The 25,106-nt window shown below is 40.4% G+C and overlaps 1 protein-coding gene across 1 annotated transcript in view; it reads left to right on the top strand.

The window, feature by feature from the left end:
* The window catches only part of LOC307227852 (multiple epidermal growth factor-like domains protein 10), a gene marked incomplete at its 3' end in the record, with an annotated part of 85,582 nt that overhangs the window by 5,763 nt on the left and 54,713 nt on the right, over window positions 1-25,106 (top strand). The window contains exon 3 of the mRNA XM_079997296.1: window positions 5,972-6,064. Coding sequence (XP_079853422.1) covers window positions 5,972-6,064 — 93 coding nt within the window. The remainder of the gene's footprint in view (window positions 1-5,971; window positions 6,065-25,106) is intronic.

Raw genomic sequence — 25,106 nt, 5'->3', positions numbered from 1 at the left:
CTTCTCCAACTGCCGACCGTCCCTCACCCCTCGGCCTGTTCCTCACGTCCACTCATCTCTGCCACTTACCTAATTTTAACAAGCCATTCAACTCTTTAAACTCATTATTGTTTTATAAATGTTTAATATGATTAAACCATCAGTTTGTTGTGCGATTTTAACAGTTTGCATTGTTTTTTTTTTTATTGTTCCCACGGGGACTTTCTCAGCGGATAAGTCCATTAGGTTCATGTTGTTTATTTCCCAGTACAAACTAATCTGCATATTTAACATTGCACTGTGCATTAGTCACAAGAGACAATATCAATTGGTTTTGATTAATGTGCATCCCGCTCTTAAACTTCAACCACGGTTCATGTTATTTTCCTTACAATTTGCGAGAGCTTGAAATGTCAAATGTTCAATTTATTTCTTGAACAATTACAAAATAATGAGCAGAGATTGTATTTATTGGTGTGCTCAGACATGCTCTGGGTGAAATTACTCACCCAGTGTGGTTTTTCCCAGTGATTCCTCCTGCTCCCACTCCTGGAGCAAAAGGGTAAAAGAGCACTGACTAACTCACTACAACTATTCACACTACTACAATTGAGTAGATATTTATTTTCTGCCATTTACTGTGACCTTCAGTATCCATATTTTTTTACAATTCTATATCATTGACATTACAAATTGAAACCATCAGCGTTTAAATGATTTGACAAGTTTTATATAATGACCAGATATTGGTCAAGTAGTCATACTTCTATTCTGGTACGTGTTTATTCTCTCTTACATTTCTGCTAAACACCACTCCAGCATGCCAAGACAAAAGCAATAAGAAGTGATCGTGTTAATTTGATATCTATAAATCAGAGTGGTATCATCCCCTTTGTAGCTGATTCTGCATTAATCCAGGAGGATGAAAGGATTAGGCACACGTTAAATGATTCAGCTACTCATCTCTAGCAGGATTACAGAAACATGTGTCTCCTGCGTCTTTATCAAAAATTGGCTCTGCATTCCCCAAACATATTCTTGACTCCTTTCAAATACCCTGGATAGAAAACTTAACAAAGTTCACTGTTTTTCTGAAAAGACTGTGTATTCTCAGGGCCATGGTGGTCACTTTTAATCAAGCAATTTTTTCTGTTAAGGCTATTCATTGGCTAATATTTAATAAATTATAAAATAAAATAATGGATAAGAAAGGTTTGGATATTCAGGTTTATTCAACATTAATCAGTATTAAGTTGGTAACACATGCATTTTGATTTCTGTAAACACATTTAGGAGTTGAAATCTCAAGTTCATCTTTTCTTTTTATGGAAATCCTTTTTTTTTTATTTATGAAAACAACAGCCTGCAGGCACGTTTTGCACTTTTATCGACAGACATTCTATCTGTATTTGAGCTCTTGTCCTTAGACGTTTGTAAGAAGTCTTTCAGAATTTATCTCCTGCTTTCCTGCTTTTCAAATATATCTTTACTCATCTTTAAAATTATGCAGTGTAGGAGAATGTCTCAGAGTAAGATTGGGGTGTAAAATGTGGGTAGAAATTATTAATCAATCAATGGATGGATGGATGAATGGACCTGTTGATTTAGCTCAGAGCCTTTCTGTGAGTAAGATACCAAAATGTTAAAATGAAAATTGGAGGTGGGATTGCCAGATGATTGAATGGATGCTCCATATACTGTACATGTGTGTGGTTGTGTCCTCATTTGTGTCCCATGTCTACTGTTAAGCAGTAGACTTTACAATAAGACAAGACTTTAAATGGCCATATGGAATTATTATTATTATTACTATTAGGGATTTATTGTTTTTGTTTGGGAAATATTCTCAGAATTTTGAAGTATAAACTAACTACTATCTGGAACACCAACTTCAGCATAACACATGGTGGTTTACATTTTGTTTGAACCACGTTGTCTCAAAAACCTTGTGGTTGAAGTTTCATCCAAATCGATCCACATATGTAGCAGATATTAGTGAAAAACCGACCAAATTTAAACGATATTACAGACACAGGCCCAATGCATTTAAGCCAAAATCTGTACAACCTGCTATAACTATCTGGAAGATATACTTTGGCAGAACCTACAAACAGGCTTGAGGTGTCGTTTTAACCAATATATCACAAGGATCTGGTGTTTTAAATTTCATCCAAATCGATCAACATACGGAGCAGATATGAATGAAAAACCGAACAACTTTGTCCAAAATTTTCGGCTGTCTTGGTCAACTGACACGTCAGTATTCGTAAATTAAATGAACTAGATGAGATTTACAGTAAGATGCTTCATGAGGACATCATATTATTTACTATAAATGTACAGGTTACGATTGAGAATGTCCAGATGGACCATGTCTAGTGTGCGGCATAGATTGCGTCGCTCTGTACTTGCATCGCTCTGTACTCGCTTTGATTTACATGTGTATTTATATATCTTCTTACCTGGTTGCCGGATTAATAAAAAATACAATAAAAAGAAATCCACAATAAATTGTCAAGGCGTCCACTCCAAACCACTGAAATGTGCGACTGAGTGATGCTTTCAAAATCCAGCGAGATTTTGAAAATTAGAAGCCGTGCAATGGTAATTACTTACAGAAATACCACAACTTTTTTCGTATTACATTGAAAGGTAACTTACTGAAAATGTAATCGAAGGAAAAAACGTGCCCGACACGGCACCAAATGGCCACCTGTCACTGAGAGTGCAGCTCTATTTCCACAGACAACACAGTGAGTTCTAACAATAAGAAGTACTGGTTTACAGGCAAACATGGACGGTTGTTTTAAAGATAGGAGAGTTGCGCTGTGTAGACCGCATAGTGGTGGCACCGCGAGGCGAGCAACCAGGAGACGACAGACTGGGGGGAGCCCATGCGGCGGTCAATGTAAACCCTGAAAATTGTGTTGTGTTTCAGAGAAGCCGGGAAACTGTAAAACGCACCCAACACGACTAAACTGGACCCCGTGTATAACTGTGGTGGGCTGGTCGGGATAAAAAAGTCTATGGCATTTTTTAATTCCAGTCCGTCCATGACCCTGTACCCACCACTGATGAACTGATGCCGAAACCCCATTTTCAATTTTGTTAGTACATTAGTTATTAATTATTAAATAAATATTGGTTAAATGTCAGTCCTTTTGTCGCCTTAATGATATGTACCTGTGGTTTTTATTTGAGGTTCATAACAGTACAGTGTACTAAGCAGTTTTTGGCTCATTAGTTATAGCTATATTTGTTGTTGTTGTTGTTGTTGTTGTTATTGTTATTATTATTATTATTATTATTATTATTTACTTGATACATTTTATTTATAAACAAAAATGCTATTAAGTAACTGAGTTAAATTTCACAATCTGTTTTTTTTCCTATGGCCAATATAATTCACAATTCATAAGTTCTCCACCTGAGATTGAAGGGGCTGAACTGTGTTTAACATAAGGGGTGGGTGATGATTTTGCTGACGGTGTGTGTGTGTGTGTGTGTGTGTGTGTGTGTGTGTGTGTGTGTGTGTGTGTGTGTGTGTGTGTGTGTGTGTGTGTGTGTGTGTGTGTGTGTGGTTGTGTGTGTGATAATTACAAGTGTTAAAAAATTGATGTAGGTTCCCACCCATCCAACAAATTTTATATTGAAGAAAGATGCTAAATAATTTATCTCTGCCTGTGCTTTCTCTCTGATGTGGTTACAAAGTGGTTCTTCTTTGTACATTCTTCTTATTTAGTTACTCGATTCAATTAATACATTCTGATACATGATATATCTTAGTGTGATAGGGTCTCATAAAATAAATACAGTAGAATACTGGGTTTTACCATTATGGTGGCTTTCAGGACTCAAGACTCAATCTATATAAAGCAGCAGTGTGACAAAACACTGGTCACCTTATTGTGCAGGAACAAATGGTACACAAGAGTGTGTAATTTGCAAAGAGCATTGCACTTTTCTGGAAATGGAAAAAACAAGCTTATATTATTATATAATACTTGTATGCACCACTGGTTTTTCAGATATTTTTTTAAGTCTGGGGAGCTGCCATTTCCACACACGCTTGCGTGCGTGTGTGTGTTCATGCATCTGTGTTTATGTTTAGCAGTATGTGTACACCCCTTAATATCTCTTTTATCTCTATCTAATTTAGTGTCTCTTACTCTGTGTTTTGTTGCTTTATTCTTGTGTTTTTTTTGTCTCTGTTTTTTTATTGAGCTCTCCTTTGACTGATTGTCTGGGTGTGTGTGTGTGTGTTTGTGTGTGTGTGTGTGTGTGTTTGTTTAGGTGGGTTTGAGTGAGTTTTTATTTGTCAGTCTCTCTGTCCATATCTTTTTACAGCATGTCCTTATATCCATCTGTCTGGCTACCTGCCAAGGTGTGTGTCTCATACAGTATGTCTCTCTGTCTATACGTCTGTCTTCTCTCTCCTTTCTCTACTCCTGCTCTTTAACTGTCTCTGGGTTCATCCACATTATTACTCTTTCCATCCCTCTGCTATCACACTAATTTCTGCACCAGGTTAATGACAGGAGCAGACCCTGCGAAAACACAGCATCTTTTTCCTATGCCATAATCGATTTCTATACCATTTATTTTTAGGCCATTCCGATAGAGTATGACAACCGTTTAATGCGAGATCATGTCATAACAGTGGAACAACTTCTGAAATAACAAAATGCTGAAATATTTTTGCACTGGTGATTATATATTTTTGAATCCACAGTCAATTACCAATGTGTTCCTTGGAATATATTCAAATTGTTGCAAACAACTTAATGTTGTAATCTAACACAATAGAATTGACATTTTTCAAATAACACTCAATGCATTTTTATTATCAAGTTTCATTTTGTGCTGCATCCACTGGGTAAATGTGTGTAAAAACGAAGTTACTAGTTCTTATCCTAATCAACATTACAGATAGTGAGGGTGGCTCAACAAATCATCTACTGTTCAACAGCACAAAGCGAGCAGGGAGGATGAAGAATCATTCGAAGACCGCATTTTAGATGTCCATGAGAAGGTGCTGTCCGGGATTTACTCTGCCAGTTACAGCAGAAAATGGAATAAACATCCTGCTTATGTCAGATTTAGGTCTAGACCTTACACTATAGTAATGTTTTCTACAGTAACTAATTAAGATTTATAGAAATATACCTTAACGATCCCACTGTTCTATAGCATTCTGTTGAATAAGTCACTCACCATGACTAATTGTTCCCAACATTTCAGTCCGAAGGAGCCACCATTATGAATATCAAGCTCTTCAGAAATAGTTAAACTTGAAGGTGTTCTACAAGGGTCTATATTGGGCCCATTACTGTTAGATTTCTATATATAGGTGACATTTACTTCCAATCCTAATGGTGTAATATTCACAACTATGCTTATGACACAATCAATCACACCAAATTAGTCCTTTCCTATTTACAGTCTGTCTGATGAGCTCCAGAAATCCTTAATTAATCTTAGATTTATGTTCAATTATAAAAATCACTCCCTTTCCCATGCATGCTCATAATAGTGAATTTAAATTTTACCATTTGATGAAAACTTTAGAATTTGGGGCCATAACCATGTTGCCCCCAGTATGGACTCCCTGGGCTCCACCCTGACACCATTAGATGCAGTATGGTGTAATGCTATTCGATTGATCACTCAGTTGTATGAAAAATGTTAGATGGTCATCATTAACATCTAGAAGGAATCTACACGTGATTATTTTCATGTACAACGCCTTGCTATCAAATTGTCATTATCTAACATATCTAAGGTTTCAGCTTACTGCTGGAAAGCACGGCAAACCATCTTGAAAATGGATTCACTGATGATGATATACGCTGATATTTTGAATAGGTGTGTTAAAGGGTCTGTGTTGCTTGAACATTCTTTAACGTGTTTGTTCTCAGGTCTCATTGACTAATTAAAGCTTTCATAAAATATGTTTTGGGTTGTTCTTCACACGTCCTTCTCCTCCTCTCAGCTCTGTGTACTGAAGAATGTGCCCACGGACGCTGTGTGTCTCCTGACACTTGCCAATGTGAGCCCGGCTGGGGAGGGCTGGACTGCTCCAGTGGTGAGTACACATTATCTGATCCGTCCTCTGTGTCCTTCACTAACATTTGTTTTATTACATTTTTAAAAGTGCCCAAAATGTATGTATTCATGTTGGGCTTTTATTTACAAGGTTGTCATTTGATTTGATGGCCTTGGGGACGCAAACATGTATTTTTGAGCCATGGAAACGAGACCTACTATCTTGTATTTGAATATTTTTTGCACTCACACTATTTTCTAACTTATTATCTTGCTGCCATTTATTCTTAATATACAAAGGCTTCTGTTTGCATTTCTGTTTGGTTCTATTTTAAGTAGTGTGAAGATCATTGTAACCATGGTTCAAAAAGTTATATTTACATACAGTAAAGTTACTTACATTGGTAGGTATATATATTGGTTTATGTTATGTAAATAATATTTTCTAAGTAAATGGTTCTGTAGATTAGAGCTGCATTATGTCCTTGTTGCTAGTATTCGTGCAACACTGTACCCATGTAAAATTCACAGAGTTATCACATGTGAAAATAGCTGATACAAGTGAAGTTTGGTAATGGTTAGGGTTTGACCAGTATATTTTTCTTCAGGGTTGATGCCAGTACCAATTATTTTTAATTAGGGCTATCAACAACCATTATTTGGGAAAACTTGGTTTCAAACTATACAGTTATGCAAATGTTTGTTTTTTGTGCTTATTATTTTTGAAAATATTTTTTTTTTTGGTCTGGCACATCAAGTCTTGAGTCATCTGCTTGGTCATTAATTCACTTTCTGTGTTAGTTTGTCTTGTGATAAATACATAAGCCTGTGGTTCTCAACCACTGGTCCCAGACCCCAGACCAGTCTGTGGAATATTCCAATAGTTCATTCAACGGTTTTATGGTGCTTTAGTGTGCTGCCCATTTTAAAACGTCAGAAAACCAAAATAGTCAAGTGTCCGGCATACTTCAGCATTGAGTCTCCCTGCACTTGCCAATTCAGAGTCTGAATTTAACATCATACCCCTATCGCAGCATGTCATTAATGCAGTCATTCAATCTCTAGTCTGTTGTTAAGGCTCTATCTGTTAATATCAGTTCAGAAACCAATACATTTTCTGCTTATTTTTGAGGTTTGGTGTCACTAAAGTCTGACAGCGCTGCCTTCTCATAGCAGTTGGCCTGATTGTATTGATAGATTATTGATCTGAGGGAATATTTTCATCACACTCAGTCTGAATACATCTCTGTGTGGCCAAAGCAATAAAAAAAATACCCTTTATAGTCTGTGGAAATTTGAGTGTTATGTGGCCAAGTGAGTTTGGAAACATTTCTAAGCCTTCAAGCTACAATTGGGTTTGTGGTTGTCGCTGCTGAGCAGAAGTTCTAGGAAGTGTTAGAGGCTGATGTACTTTGCAAACTAATGCGATTCTTGGTTCTTTTGAATAATAAAAAAGTTTGTCCGGGTCTCAGGTGAACGGACCCCCCTTTGTTTTGACTGAGCTCCAGTCTCCTACCGTTTACCTCTTCTATCATTGCTCTGGGGCCAAGGTAGCGAGGCCGACCGTCTGAGACCCCAGTCTGGTAAACCTAACACCTGTTAGACTGAGACGGATGAGTTATTGACTCGCCAATAATGCCTAGTTAAGGAAAACCGATAACCTAACATGTTTCTCTCTGGAATTTCAGAAGGCTTACTTTTTGTCATTTTATATACTTGGCTCCCTGTCTCTGCATTGGACTTTCTTTTCATCACTCTTTGTATTTCCTTGGCTTCTCTTATGACTATCAACCTCTGCTTTGTCTGAGTATTTGCCTTGAGTCTAATCTCAAATATTGTTGAACTATGAACTTTTAAAGGCAAAAATTTGAGCCTCCTTCTATAATTGAATCTCCATTAACATATAAATTTTGCCTCCTCATTCCCCCAGGATACCATTTGCCATTACTTTATTACCAGTCAAAACTGATTCTTTTTAAAGCCAGCCTACCTGTTGGGATATTTTGTCTGCATTACATCCATGCATGCTGTTACCTGTCTCAAGAGACTTTCTCTACGGCCAATAATAGATTCCACCACACGGGGCTTGTCACAAGGACCGAGGCACTAACGTAACAGAGTGTTTTCTGTGATTCAAATGTCACATTATCTCCTCTGTGCTCTGAGTGAAGGACATTGTGAGGAACAGACGCACTGAAAGATGGATACCCACAGGGTTGTCCTTTTATGTTGTCGTCTAGGTAACACGATTAGCGCGTAAGGCAGAGAGCGTAAGCCTCCTGCTGTCTCCGTCTCCAAACTCAACTTAGTCCAGTTAGAGGGGAACTCGGTTGGTATGCCAAGCCACCTAAACAGCTTGGAGAGGAGTGAGTCAAGGCAGTGAGAGGAAAATAATAGAGGAAGTGGAGGGAAAAGTGGCTGGAGGAAGAACAATGGAGATAACTGGAGAAAACCTAAACTGCTCTCACTTTCCAGGTACCTCAGTAATGATAGTGTTTAGCGGTGGATATGTTTCAGGTATGTATAATGTATAACTAGCAATCAATGATTTTTGTTGCAGCAGTCTTGCCGTACTCAAAGGTGCAGCATGACAATAAACTGAATCACTTACAGCTACCCGTCACGTGGAACCACGTGTATGCCATGTCTCCCTTATGCATATCGACAATGGCATGCCATTTCTACCTTCTAATGTGCGGCAAATTCATCCTAAGCTGAACAGGTTTATAGAGTTTTGCAAGTTATTGACATGGCTAAGTCGTGCAATTGTAGTTTGAATTTAAAAAATAGGATTTCCACTTAAGGAATTAAAAAATATATTAAAACAGTAACAGTACAATTAGGGCCCAGGTAAACTATTTAAGAAGAGCCAGGGGGGATTTAATGCATGAAAATAAGTGTATTTGTTTTCAGTAGAGAATATTGTTTCATTGTGTTCTCTGGATTCCCCGGAGAATATTAGATATCAGCAGTTTGAATTATTTAGCCTTATTCAGCCTTCTTGGAAAAGGTGAAACCTAGAGAGAAAGAGAGCGCAAGAAACCTCCACCTTATGACTCTACACTTGTACTGTGGGACTTTGATGCTCATATCGAAGACCGGGAAATCTTTAGGGGCGTCTTAGGGAGGAACAGCCTGCCTGGTCTGAAGCCAGATGGTGGAGTTCTGTGCGAGTTAAAGTTTCTCCGTAACAACACCATGTTCATCTTTAAGATTGCTAATAGTTCTATGTAGCACCACAAGAACCTTGGGCCAAAGGCCGATGATTCACTTTGTGGTCATTTCATCAGCACAATGTTGACACTTGGGGTAAAGAGAGGAGTGTGGAGGGGGGAAGCTGCCAGATAGACTTGTAGTACTGAAGGTTTTCTGGGAACACATTGACTTTTCAGAATGTGTTAAACTCTCAGTCAACTCTGACAGAGGTCCTCTCGCCTCCCCCAGGGGGTTCAGAACTTGTACAGGATGTCCAAAAGCTTGTATGACTTTTCATGACAGCAACTCAGTGAGAGGTACTGTTGCCAGGGCCTTCCGGTTGGCGTGGGGTCTTTTATTGCGACTGGTGGAAAGACAGGCAAGAGGACTCAATAGCACGACTCGGAGACAGGAACTTTGATGAAAGAAAACAGTCTCTACCTGAACAAGATCGGTTCACAGGTAGGCAGTCAGCAGAGTAAACAATCTGACAAGAAGTAGACAAGGTGAGGCGGTTCGGTACACAAGTAGTCACAGTAGGGCTATACCCTGAAAGTTGACGAGTCTAATCATCAGTCGGAAACCCGTCAGTCGACTAATATGCTTCAAGTCGAGCAGTCATTTTTGTTTTTTGTCAGTCAGTGTGCGTGACAGTAACAGGATAAAATGGATAGAAGCTTACAAAATTTGCAGTGATCATAAATATATCTTTATATGTGTGAATCGTCCACGTCCTGATTCGGACACGAACACGGCTCTCCCCAATCGCCGTGCCCCGTTCCTCCAAATAAAACAACTAAAAACATTGTGGGGACGGGGCACGGAGGAAGGGGGGCGCGGCTCGTGGGGATGGGTTTGGTGAAGATTTTAACGGTACCACTACTCTTACCGATACTGCTTATCAATCTGGTACTCTTATCATTTTTAGTTGGTTTTTTTTAAGAGAAAAACTACAGCAAATTTAAGTTAGAATGAACACTGCTTTATAGTCTGTGCATTACACATGGAGAGGGGGCTAACAGGGCGCAATCTGCGCTCGCCGTGCCATTGTCACTCACTCACAGAAGGGTCTCCTCGCGCATATCTCCATATCTCCGCCGATGGAGCGGGAAAGCGAGGACAGATGTCTCTTCTAATAATACCGAATATGCTTCTTAGAGAAATATCTTAAATCTTATTGCCAGTTAGAAACGGGTTATATAGCCTAAATAAATATAATTTTTAATTTATCCAATACCGTTAACAGTGCCGTAAAGTCAGAGCTTATGGATGCCACGGCCTTTAACCGCCCCCCCGCCGAATTTTCGAATATTCCCATTGAACAGCCGGATCCGATTAGACTGACAAAATTCTGAGGAGGGTACAGCCCGAGTGGTCAGTAGACAGGGCAAACAATCTGGTGGGGAGAAGGCGAAGGCGAGATCCATGAAACGGATAAGGGAACCGAAAATACCAGGAGACAGAGAACTAGGGAAAAACCACTGGAGCGCCTGACACATCGTACAAAGACAGACCGGCACAGAGAGAGGGAAACACACCGAATAAATACACAGGGGAGGGAAGGTAGGCCAGGGACAGGTGAAACTAATCGAGGCAGGGAAGACAATCACACAGGCGGGAAACAACAAAACTAGGAAGGGAAGACCCTCGGGCGGGACATTTCGACTTCTTATTAAGCAGGCGTTGCTGGGGTGGGTTAGGATTTTATAGAGGTCATGGACACCCCAGGAGGACACCAGCAAGTTCCCAGTGAAACTCCAAACTCAACTGGAGATATTTTCCAAAGTTGGAAGAAACACACTCCTAATAAAAACCTAATGAATCAGGATAATTATTAGATTAGATTAGATTACATTAGATTAGGAATCTAAATATAGCTTGAATATATATATATATTTTTTACAACATTTAGCTCATTGAATATCTTCAATCAAAAGGTTTTTTGCATGCATTGCTGTATGAAAGGATGGAACATTGCACAGTCCCCAAAATTTAGGACAAAAACAATGATGAAAGGAAACAAGAATTACAGCAGGTGGTAACAGCCTTATCCTCTTTCTTTGGGAATCCGGAAGGCAGGATTGAAATTAGACGTTAAAGTATTCAAATTTTGAGAATATAAATTTTGTGACAAACTTTCTTTGGTCATGGGTCATTTTAGCAGGCAGTTGTCACTGCTTAGGGGAATGTGTGTTTTCCATTACCTTTCTTCTTCATCCTGTTATGATGCATGCTGCTGTTGGGCACTGGAGTGTTAGTATTTGGAACACCTCAGGCCATAATCCACATCAGATTAGGGGGATGAATGCATCTGGATTCAGGTCTGCCTACCCCTGTGAAGCCCACAGGATGGCTACCCCGGCTCCCCTGCTGCTGCATATGAAGATGCAATCTATTATCAACAAGCTCATTGGTGGGTCATGTGGGTGTAGAAGGTGCTAAGATGAGACGTTATTTTTATACTATTGCTGTAGCCGAATATTGACAGTGGAATTCGGTGATTCTGAATAATGGAGGGGAATTACTGTGCTTATAGAGCATTAATTCATCAGAGAGAGAAGCATGTGAGGACAGCCGCCTTGAAAGTTCTTTTCTTTTCGTTCTGTACTGTGAGAGGGAAGAAATCAAAAGTTTCAACCTCTGACAGCTTTACTCTCCCTTCTGACTCTGATTTCCTTCCCCTTGCCTTATTATTATTAATTATATTATTATTTATTTTTATGCGGTCACCATTATTTAAAACCTGACAAACAGTGTGCTAGCCTCCATTTGTCGTCAAGGAAACCAACAATGCCACAGGAACACCATGCTGATGTTTCCGAGAACCTCTCAAAGCTTTCAATGCGGCTAAGAGTTACTTTTGTTTGTCAGTGCTCTAAGCGGTGGAGTGAAAATCCCCTAATTTGCACGAATCCTGTGGGGGGACCTGGGCTGCCACCCTCCTCGAGGCTGGAGGGTGTAGACCCCGGGGACGGGCCACGGCACCCCGTCAAAGCCGGCGGAGGTCCCTGCACCGCCCCCGCCACCGCTGGGCACAACGGCCCCAATCTTTGCACGGATCCCTTGGGGGAGCTGGTAGAGATAAACCTTCTTACGTCTTGCTGCCATGAATAATATCTATTTATTTTTGTATATATTTACCAATTCCAAAAACATTTATTTTATTACACAATGTGGTGATCTGGCACGGTTGAGTTATCCTCTAATCAATTCATTGCATCCATTCGAAGCGTTTCCTGTTATTTTCAAGATGTATTTTTGCAAGGGGTCACAGTTATGTCACAGTTGACCGGTTGAACCCAAGCGAACACGATCTGTTTGTGATGTCTGGTGGTTGCTTTATTTACTGTATTTAGCTTTTAGCGTTAGCCGTGAGCTGACATGACAGCGTGTGGAGGTGACATTATCCAGATCGCTGTTCTGACATCTAGGGCTGTCAAACGATGATTCAATATTTGAATGCTATTCAAATTGGAAAAAAAAGGACATTTGAACCCCAAAAAAAATGTAATAAAAAAAGTGCAGCGTTTCAGCAGAAATGTATTATTTTTTGATAAAATTGTTGCGCGCATACGTCCACATACATCCTCTTTGTGCGTGCAAGTGAATGAGCTTTCTCTGTGCTGCCTGCAAAACGGCGATTACAGATAAATTGACACATTTTATCTGCAAAGATATGTGGCCGATTAACATCTCACACTGGTCTGGATTTAAAGATTTCATCTGCAAACTTGAGCCGAGGTACACGGTCCCAAGCCACCCTACCATCACCGACAGAGTTGGAATGTCCTCTAGTGCAGAGGTTCTGCCCGTGAGAACGCGGGCTTGATTTTTCCAGACTCGATCTCCGATCTGCAGCAAGAAACAAAGTAAATTAGATAGATCTAAATTCATACAGGAAAATTCGAAACATGATTTTTGGTCAATGTTGATAGCGCAACTGACAACATGGTTGCCCACGTCTCCACTGAAGCCTGACACGTCATTTTTCAGAGCAGATATAGGCAACGTGAGCGCACGCATACATGAATACACACACACACACACACACACACACACACACACACACACACACACACAGGAAGTTAGCAGCAGACACACATGCCCACACCAATGTAATCACACCCTTCAGCGTGCCTTGTCGACAGTGATGTATTTCTCTCCCTTTTCTCCCGTTGGGTTTTCTTCATTCCGTGGAAGTGGGTTGGCCTCTAAGCTGCGCTGCTGGCACTCACGCTGGAAAAGCCTGTCAAGGTGTGCCGGAGCACAATTCATTTTCTCTTTCTGCTCAAATGTTCTTTTCTCCCTTTCCATTTCTTTGACTGACTCTTGTCCGTCTCTGTTGCCGTACACACCCCATGCAGTATGTATGTGCACGGGTGTGTCTGTGTCTGTCTGCATTAGGCCCATGAGCGCGTGACACCAGCGGTTAACAATGTATTATTTAACAGCTCCTTGTGATAAATTTGAACAATTGCTTAATGCACTTGTTTGGGAGGTGAGAGGTAAGAGCTAAACATAGGCAGGTTTTGTTGTTGTTGTTGTTGTTGTTGTTGTTGTTTTTTGAACAAGAATAAACAAGAAACAAGAACGAAGGAACGAAGCAGAGGAAAATATAGGGAGGAAGGGTGATGAGGATTCATTCTTCATTACTTATTACTTCAAACTATTCTATACTATATGATAGCTAGGTAGATGATTTTGGAAATTTTAACAAAATGGTGATAAATCAACCTTAAAATGATCTCCTGGTCATGCTAACAATTACGGTAACACATATTTTTGTCAAAGGTACTAAATTTTACCATATGTTATTTTTGTTCCACTAATTATTCAACTCCAATGCCAACAATCACTAATTACATTATTAACACTCATCCTTGTTTATGAACAAATCACACTCCTGAATCAAGAGTTTTCTGTATGACATAATCTGTCACTCGAATATTTGAGAGACACTCAAACTAGAGGGTAAATGAGACATGCTCCACGGTAGGGCTGAACGGAGCGCAAGGGTTGAATTACTGGAATTCAAACCGACATTGCAATTTAATAGAACGCGATTTTCCAATCGCAAAGGCTGCAATTAAAAAAAAAAAAAAAAAAAAAAAAAAAGTATAGATATATTTTAAATGTTACAACACAATGTCTCATTCTTCATCCCGGGGGAGGGCAGGGGAGTGGGGGTCAATTTGTGCAACTGTCTCCCTCTCCCATGGTTCCGAAGATGCGTGTGCCCGCGATCGGCACACCAACAGTGCGTTTTTGTTTTATTTTGCGTCTCCTTATGGAACACACCGTTCATGATGGGGACACTTTATCCCCCCACCTACCGCCTATAGTGATTGTTTTAACCAAACTTCAGCACTGCCCCCCGGTGAGACCCAGTGGCCTGCGCATGTGTGCCGCTGGCGGAGCCCGAAACACCTGCAGAGTCCGGACGTAGCCTCTTCCAGAATACTGTCAAATTATAACACTAACACTAATAACACTAATTCAAATAGATTGACTTTTTTATATTTTTTTATATTTAATAATCAACTGTTAGTGTGCTGTAAGTCACTCATTACAATGTCGTATACTCATGAATTAATTCATTTCCGCATTTTAAATGCAGCTTCAGACATGGAGGTTAATGTGAAATTCCTCAAAAGTTCTTAAAAAAACAAAACAGGATGAGATTTCCTCAAAAAAATTATGTTTCCTTTGCTGCGCTTTTAAAGAGCGAAGAGCACAGAAATAGCATTCGGCTTTTATCTTTGTGGTCCAGAACATGCAAACACATATTTGCCAATAATTACCTGTATGTGACTAATCCTTCCCATTAACGAAGAAGCTCAGAGATTCTGTTATTTCTGACAGCCTGACAACAACATGACAGCCCAGAAATATATATATATAGATAGATAGATAGATAGATAGATAGATAGATAGATAGATACAAAGTTTAACACTGGACTATGTAAAATATATGTTGTTTATTAAAAATAGTAGATTATTGTTTATTATTATACAGTAGGAGCCACTTGGAGAGGGCAGCTGGAACATGACAGGAGCCAGGCAGATCCATGATTGGGGCGTGGCTGACCCATGCAGGGTCCCTGTCGGGTCCGTGCTTGGATCTTGCCTGTAATTATATCCCCCTCGATGACGTAAATCACGCGCCGGCGCCTGGGAATGCCCTCAGGCTGCATTTGTGGAAAAGCAGTTGCAATGCTTTATCTGTCCTTCGGGAAAAGCAGTGGTTCAAAACGTAAAGAAACTCTCCAATATGGGATAATCTTGCATTTGATCGTGCGTTTTCGCACCACAGGAACCTATTTCATAGTTCTTAGGACTTTTTGGGAGGAACCGTCTATTTTTATTGTGTCCGCACTGCAGGAACTACTGTCGGAACAATCGTTGTTCGTAGAACTCAGTTTTGAGCAACTTTTTTAGCTCCTCCTCCTGGGCAGGGACTGACCGGCACAAGAGGAACCTTGAGTGATGTGAGTGCCGGTGATGGGTCCAGTCCTAAGAAAACGGTCCCTCGGTCCCTCGGTCTGAGTCTGCCTGGTCAAGTGGCATCGCTCTAGGTGGGAACCAGCCCACGTAAGCTCAGTGGTAATTAAAAACATGACAAATTAAAAAAATATAAATAGTATCTTTATTGTCGATGCATCTTTTTAATTTTACAACGTTAATTGAATGAAACAGAAAATCCCAGAGCGAGTGAGCCCTTGCCTTACAAAAGTGGGAACAAACTTTAAAATTTTATCTTGTAAATCCAACATGAGTGAAGATTCAGCAACTGGGTTGATTATTTCGCGCCTCAAATTTGTACAGAAACAAATTTTAGTGGAATGATAAGGTGAGATCAGTGAATGTTAAGGAGTAATTACAACACGGAACTCGTGCTGAAACCCCGATGGATGACGTCACATCAGCGTCGCCGGTGTCAGGTGATTCCCACCCCTATTTGATACAAAGGGTGGGGATATATAATATATATATATATAATTAATACATAATATATGTATTATATATTATAGCCTTATGTATTATAGAATTTTGTACACTGTATACAATTGTACAAATAATTATTATATCCCTGGTGTTGATTTTATTTTGACTTTTATTTATTGATTTTTAACAGGTTATTGTACCATTGTTGTTTTCTGGAATTTGGAAAATCAATCTTTTAAATGGGGGGGCTGATGGGGGACCGTTTCTCAGAGAGAGAGGCTCAAATGCATACATTTGTTGTGATATTTCACAATTATTTTAAGTAAAATAGAAACTAGATAGTTCAAAGACCCTCATTTTGAAATCAAAAGGCCAAAGACTTTAACCTATAAATCAACATACATACTGCTGTTTACATCATAAACTACTCGTCACTTTAATGTATCAAGAATTGCATTTTATACCTGTTTTGTCTTACCTCTTAGTAGTTCATTGCAGTGTTTGTCTTACAACACTGTGTCTATCTTGCCATTTAGTCTGTCACTGCATTGTTGTGGCCCACGACATTAAGATGTCCACTATCAAGTTGACTCACTGTCATTATTGTCTTCATTTTATTTTATCTTTCTTTTAGACAAATACTTTTATATTACTTATACTGCACTACTCCTTTGCATTTTAGATTTTTTTTAAAACTGTTTTTAGATACTGTTTAAATACTCTTTAAATTCTGTTCTTAAATACTGTTTTTCTTGAATCATTACCATGCCCTTATTTTACTTATGATGTAAAGTTGAGTTAGCTCTGAGACTAAGAATCTCATTACTGGTAATGATGCTTGCATTGTTATCAAGTATTTGACAATAGACTTGAAACTATAATTACGTAGACCTAGTTGGAGTGCTCCCATGAAAAAGCTATTGAACTTTGTAATTAAAAAAATGTAAAAAAAAAAAACAGCTTCTGTTTTGAAATGAAAAAGCTGTGCAACATTAGACAAGAACAGATTAAAATAAAGTATTAAGACCTGTTCTCATTCATCTGACAAAAAAACAATTGAACTTTGAAAGATGACCTCTGGTCAAGGTTCAAAGGACAATATCTCAGGTCCACCGAAATCTCTCTCTTAAAATGTAAAATTTAAGATGTGATTGTGTTTTTGTGAAGTTAGCACCAGCTCATGGTGACACACTGTTTCCTGGTGGTTGCCTGGAAAATGGCCGGAAGTTGGTTGCAATTTGGCTGTCAGCCGGCTGGGACAGCCCTCTTCAAGGGGCTCCTACTGTAGTTAGTATTGGAGATAATAGCTGTAGCACAAGTGGTGCAGTTACAGTATAAAACCACACTAATCCCATAATCCCTCAAATAGTAACAAAATCTTAAGTGGAAAGTAAACCGAAATAAATGACAAAATGCAACTAATATATTGAAAATAAAATATGTGCTTTATTCATTCAGCCATCCACATTTGTTGCTATGTGGGTGGAGATTATGAGAAAATGTTTTGTTATACGGTATGGAAGGTCTAGTAGGAGGAGGACTGCAGTGTGTAAATGACTCAATAGCTGATATTAACCAATACTCAGAAGACCACGATGAGAAGATAGATACCGTTTGCTGTAGATATGCAGTGAGAGGAAAAACTATGAGATTCTAGTCCAAGTCAAATCCTATATGAGGTCTAGCCCAAGCTTGCCAAGCACAGCAAAAAAAATGCAGTATGTCCAAGGATTCCCAGTGCTGTTCATGAGCATCAAGTTCAATAGGAAGTTAATACCTGTAGCCCAGCAGGCCAGAGGGCTGGGACTGAGCGGGAACTGGCAATTAGATACTCGATCCTCTGGCCTTTGGCTCACTGTGAACTCTGCTCAGGAGAATGGACTGGAATTTTATGACCAAGTGTCACCAGTCATTGTCGACAACCGAGTTCAACAATACTTAAGTACAGCGTTGTTATCATGATTTGGGTCATTTCAATAGGGAGGAAATGGTAGAAGAGAGGCCAACGGAAGGTAAGATGTATTTAAAGGTGTATTTACAGAGCTCAATGCAAGCTAGGAAACGGGGGATGTTTCAGGAGACCTTTGTATTATTTATACAACTAGTTCAGTGCCCCTTCAAAACATGCCTGTTCGTGAAAGTCATGGGGACTCGCGGTGAAAATCACCCGAGGAATACACTCTTTCTCACGGGAAAAAAAACACACCAAAGTAGCGCTTTTGCATAAATTCGCTGTTCACTTGTTTATTCAAAGTTTATAAATATTACACATGATGCCTGTCCGCACCAAACCTGCCTGTTCGGAACGGGCTGACTGCTTTCACCAGAGGCCCCACACCCGCTGGCTCGCTGTTTCTCACAGGAATTCCCGCCCCCCAGCTGGCTACCTGTTTGCTGTTTATTGAAAGTTTCTTAATATTACACGTGTCGCGTGTCCAAATTGCACCAAATTCGATACAGCACGTCCTTGGGTCCCCAGCAATACACCTGCCAATTGTGAAGTAGATCGGGTGAACGGTTGTCGAGCTAATCGAATGACATACAGACGGAGATTGGACAGACTGAGAACAGAGATTCCTTCCTTTATAGTAAGATGTGTGTGTGTGTGTGTGTGTGTGTGTGTGTGTGTGTGTGTGTGTGTGTGTGTGTGTGTGTGTGTGTGTGTGTGTGTGTGTGTGTGTGTGTGTGTGTGTGTGTGTGTGTGTGTGTGTGTGTGTGTGTGTGCGTTGATATGCAGAGTGGTGTTCTTAAGTCAGGCACGTCGGCCTCTCCAGCTGCTCTCCTCTGGATATTAACCCTACATTTCATTTAAGTCTGCACTGATTAAACACGATGTCTACAGGGACATTGATTGTCCTTCCGGACGTGCACAAGGGCACACAAACACACAAACAACGGCGCACATGAGGCAACACACACCAACATGCATATAGACATTACACATACACACACACACACACACACACACACACACACACACACACAAATGCAAATCTAAGAAATGGACTTAGCAATGCCCCACTGCCAAGTTCAATTAACAGCTGCCGCAGCATCAGCAGGGCCCTGGTATTTAGTCAAAATGAAGTTACCAACAAACTTTTAATCAAATCCCGCCGCAGCTCCTTGGGGGTGACTTGCTGTTTGGATCCGAGAGGCCTGGGTCCGGAAAGCAACTCCGCTGGAGGCTATAGCGCTGAGGTTTTCACATGTTTTTCTCTTTGGTATGGCTGTAAGAAAAATGATCTTCTGGCATTCTCCACATCCTTTTTAATTTTCACCATGCTGCACTAGCGCCGCCTGGCACTGAGTCTGAGCTGTGAAATGCCCTAATGTCACTGCTTGTTTTGGCTATTTAATGCACATGAAGTCAGACGTCAGATCATTTGTACACAAAGACGCTGAAAATGTCAGACACTTGCTATTGATATTATGATTTAATTATTAAGATACCAAAGCTGTGATTTATACCAGAGTTTTTCTGGCGGATGTAACAATAAATCAATATCATCTGATAGAAAATGTGAACAAAAACAACCACAGTTAGAATCTATAATGAAACACGCAGAAGTTGCTTCAAAAACTTGGGGGATAAATCTCAAAGCAATTTTGGAGCTCATGTCGCACTGAAGAATCTCAACGACAATTGAAAAAGCTTTGTTTAATTAGTGTATTAGTGAAAGTATTAGTAACATTGTGAGTTTTTGTTATTATTTACATTGTATATTAAGTATTCACCTTAGAATGAATATTAGTAATTGGTTTTAGTTTAAGAATTACCTGTGAATGTGTTTTTCGGAATCCCTCTGTGTTATGCTTTGCATATTGGCAAAGGATGAAGACTTTTTTTTTTAATTGATAGGCTTTATCCCTGAATACAAATGAAAGATCTGTACTTGATGAGAAGATATATGAATCTTTGCACTGTTGATGCTGTTTCTTTTGTGAGTGCTTTATTATAACTGTTATATATCTGAGATACTGCAAAAAAACACGACGATTTCCCCGACAGTCTCTGTGGCTCTCTACCAGAAATAGTTTAAATAAGTCGAAAGGCAGGAAAAGTAATGGAAAGATAAATAAGATAAATCAGTTACACCTCAAGTTTAACACGATGGTCTTAGTAACTAATTAGGAATAAAAGCCATTAGACGAGCAGTCGCTTTTATAGAGGTTTCACTGCCCGTTATTGATGCAAAATACACTTTGAAGTCAAATTAATTTGGAGTAACATGAATCAAATGGGTGGACTCTGTACAATTGCAAGTGTTTATTAGTTTATGTGTTTTCCTTCTACACATGAATCCACAAAGAAAACTGTAATTCACCCACCCATCCATGCGTTGCGCTTAAACCTAAAAAACATGAGAAATAACAGCTTACTCAATGTTTTAATTACTGAATTACCTTGTGAAATCTCGGGCTCAGACTGTTCACAGAGGTCCATAGACGAGCTCTATCTCATGACGTCATAAACAAACAAACAAACTTAAAAATTAACTGTACACCGATAAGATATGGCAATTTACACTAAACCTACTTCAGTGATAAACAACAGATATAACAGAAAAAACCCAATACAAATACAAGATAAAAAAGACCTAAAAAATGAAAAGGTCATATCCAAAAATATCATAACCTGACATTAAATATGAGCTTGAACAGTAAACAAAATGTTGGCGGTAAGCCCATCAACCCTGCAAGAAACATTTTCCACAGTAAACGTAAACCAACACACAGCAAATCAATCTTATAACGTTGTTCCCCGCACCAAAGAAATGTCAACACCGCGCTCGATCTCTCCCCCTATGCCATAAATCTTCGGGGGTTGATACTGAGATGGAAATGGTTGGGCATCTCACCTCGGAAAGCCTCTTGATTACCCATTTTCCTCCTAATGCCACGCCAGCCCACACCGGCCAAGTCTCATGACAAATAACCCATTAAGACATTAACGAGTTGCCCACTACTCTTCCCTTTAGCCGCCTGCCCTTACCCAACTTCACTTCTCCTCCTCCACAGCCTTGCGCTCTCTCTCTCTCTCTCTCTCTCTCTCCATCTTCCTTTTGCCCTCTCCCCTTCATCACATCTCCTTTCTTCCTCCTCCTCTTACTCATTAATGTCTAATTTTTCCTCTCTCTCCCTCTCCTTTCCTGTTTTTCTTCTTCCACCTCTCTCTCTCTCTCTCTCTCTCTCTCTCTCTCTCTCTCTCTCTCTCTCTCTCTCCCCTTTGACTCCTTTGTGGCTCTCTTTTTTCCCCCTCCCCTACTTCATTTGTAACATCCAGGGATGTTTTTGTTTCGACCACCTCCAACCATCCGCAATTGGACCCATTGAATAAAATAAATCAATTCCTCTTCAGACCGAAGAGCATTTCTACTCAAAACGTCACTTCTCTTGATGCAGAAATATATTTTCAAAAGGGGGCTGCTACCGTCTTTCTTCAGCCTTTTTTCCCCCCCTGCTCTTTATTTGCCGCTGAAGTGGCCTGCACAATGGCTTAGTTCTCGGCGGACCTCTGTTTTAACCTTGAAAGGGGGAAGGGAATAATTCATCTGCCTTCTTCTCCTGCATGATGTTTTGCCCAGAAGAGACGGCTCGTTCCTTCCTCTCATCCACTTCTGTCTCATGATTTCACACTTAAAGCCATTTGGATAGACCTCAAGAGGGGCTGCAGAGTGGCGGCGGAGGGTGGTGTGACCTCCGAACGAGAGGAGAGTTGATTTGCCGACGTCACAGCGGCTTTAAGACGAAATGCAGATCGGCACGGCGGCTGCTCGAGGTTAAGGGCGAGGAGAGGGACTTAATTTCTGTCATTCAACCGCTCTCCAGAGAGTGCAGTCTATATTAGCAATTCTGAAACAATCTTCCAACGAAAAAAGGCATTTGAAAATGATGATCAGCTTTCAAACGACAAAATACATTTGGGCAAAACGAATTGAACTTCTGCTATTTTAGGTCTCTGAGTTTTTTGCTAAAAATACCACTCAGATTATGCATTAGAGCCATTCTATCATACCTCTAAATCCATGGTGTTCCTGACGCTCTGTTTCAGTGGGAGGAGCCACCCTCCTGAGGCCACCGGTTCTCTGAGCCAATGGGGTTTGAGCATGACTTCTGGGTTTCGTTCTATTTACTCTAGAACTTTAACTTATTGCATATTATCAGTCAACCTAAATCTGTTTCTGAACAAATTTGTGGCAGGAAATAAGCAATCCAGTTGCTGAATCTTCACTCATATCAGATCTACAAGGCCTCATTAAGAAGTTTCTTCCGACTTTTGTTGCCGTGCTCCAGGCTTGTGGGAGACACGGACACCGCACCGCGACGCTTTGGGACTCTAGCATGGGGGCATCTTTTTGTGTCATGTAAACGTGGGAAAATAAAATAAAATATATACATCTACAATTAAAACACATTTTTTATGGGTTTCGTTTGGAGAAACGCACAGCACACCGGATGGAGCAGATGACCATGTAAAGAAATCCGTGACGAGCTGACATCAGCTCGTGAAGAGAGTAGAATAAACCTTTGAAAACCGAGCGTTCAGAGCCGCCGGAAGCCTGAGCATTTTGTTCACAGTGATTACTTTGTCATTAGTTTACCTCATTTTTTGACACTTCTATGAACATCCGACATTGTAATATTATATATACCACAGAAAATTAGGAGAAGCATCATAGGTCCCGTTTAAAGGAAAGTTAACTTCACATACTATTTGACAATGTATTATCCAGTCACTATCAGGCACTATTCAACATTTGATCAAGTTGAGAGGCAGCGTGACACCGTTTACAATCGACATATTACACACCTCACAGTGCGATGACCACACCTCCCAGCTTGCCTCCTAAATAGAGCGTCGACCATCGGGCATTAAATGTACACATGACGCTCATGACATCACTCAACATTTTGGTGGGAGGACAGCCACCTGCTGAGGAACATCAGCTTCTCCGCGGAGATGGCCATTGTTTGTACCAGAGCAGATCATTAAAAGACGATTTGCGCACAAGGAATCAGGACGGCAAACGTCTGGACCAAAGCTTTCCAAATCTCATGCATCACTCCGGCACAAATGTGTTGGTGACCGCTAATGACAGCAATTATTTGCTCCTCAAACGCAAGGTAAAACTGCAGCTCCAGATAGTCGGCGAAGAGCCGTAGAATAAGTATAGGCCTGGCTGTTTCCAAATGACAGTTTTTTAGGATTGATTAACTCGATGTCAGCTCAGTGTCTTATTATCGAGACGGGGAAATGGGCTAATTAAATGGGAGATCCTTTACAGACGGCAGCATGCACAAGTACACAACTATGCATACATCTAAGCGCACACTTAGATATACACCCATGCATAAACCCTTCCAATTACAGTATACACACATAAACATACACATGCATGCACACACAGAATCAGTGAGGCCGTCAGTGGCACAGCAAATTGGAGCTGTAAACTGTGTCACCCATGTCAATTGTTGACCCCCTGCCACACAGACACACACACACACACACACACACAGACACGCATGCACGCACAATCGACCCGTTGCCCCTTCCCATGAAATATTTTGGCACTAATTACAATTATTAATTAAATATTGGTAATCAATGTTTTTGGACCCAAGCAGTGTCTGTTTGCATATGGGTCAACCGTGCATCAATTTAACTTTGTGTTTATTGTTCTGAGCCATTTCCTGGACTCTTTTCAATTACCATCCACAGGAGTACACACACACACGCACACGCATACACGCACGCACTCACTCACACACACACACACACACACACACACACACACACACACACACACACACACAGTGCTTCATGCGCCCCTTATCAGCGACCCTCACATGTGTGCGTTGCGAGCGGCTCACCACAGAAAGGGAGCGAGACACCCACACCCATCGTTTCCATTAATAAAATATTGTTTACTCATTTGTCAAGGGAGTGCGGAGGCACCGGGACATCAGACACTTTGCTGATAAAGAAACTTTTTCTCAAAGTACCAGCATAGCCCTGAATTAACCGGTGCTCTGCTGGGTTATGACTGAGTATATATATATATATGTGTGTGCATGGCATCGTGGAGGGATAAAACCCTAAAAGCGATCTCTGGTGGTCGTCTATCACATAAGAAACCAGCCGAGTTTAACTCGTTGCACTTTAAAGCACATTTTGTGCATTCCTTTTCAACACCGATCCCTCCTTTTATACTAAATTGTCGACAAAGGTGGAACTGAATTAAGGATGTCAATGCCGTGCGGTGGTGGAGGTACTCAGGCCCTGACACAAAATGAGTAAAAGTCAAAAGTACCACATAAGTTTAAGTAAAAGTAAATAGCTATTTACTCTTAAATGTACTTAAAGTATTAAATGTAAAATACTTGTCTCTCATATCCAGTGTGCTGATATACCGTAACAGTGCTGCAGTAATAGTGTTACGATAGTTTTTTTCTCTGCAGATGATGCTCATACAGATCCTGACCTCAGTACGCAGCAGGCACGCACGCGTACGTGCTGCGTGCGTGCTGCATGCGTGCTGCGTGCGTTGACTGTGCGGTGGTCTATTGCCGTTCGTTTGAGCGAGGCAGGGGGTCCGGCTGAGGAGGCGTTTTGAGAGAGTGATGTCTGGAAGGCGAGCCGGATGACAGAAACCGTCTGAATTTAGAATCATTAATTCATCGCTGTAACAATCCATTTAGCAGCTCTCACTTCAGAAACCCTCCTGTCCGGGGAGAGAAGTTTCATCTGACATTTGGTGCTTTTGTGATTATTCTTTTTTTTTTATTCCATGCGATGTATGCAGATTTATGTGTGTGTGGTGTGTATGACCTACTCAAATATTTTTAAAACTTTGAAAGCCAGCTTGAGCAAGTCCTTCAGTGTGGCTAATATATTTGCATGTGTGCATATAGTAAATGAAAGATGCAGTGCTACCTCTACT

The sequence above is a fragment of the Zeus faber genome, assembly GCF_960531495.2.
Source record: "Zeus faber genome assembly, chromosome: 3".
Lineage (NCBI taxonomy): Eukaryota > Metazoa > Chordata > Actinopteri > Zeiformes > Zeidae > Zeus > Zeus faber.
This window is presented reverse-complemented; position numbering and strand designations above follow the sequence as displayed.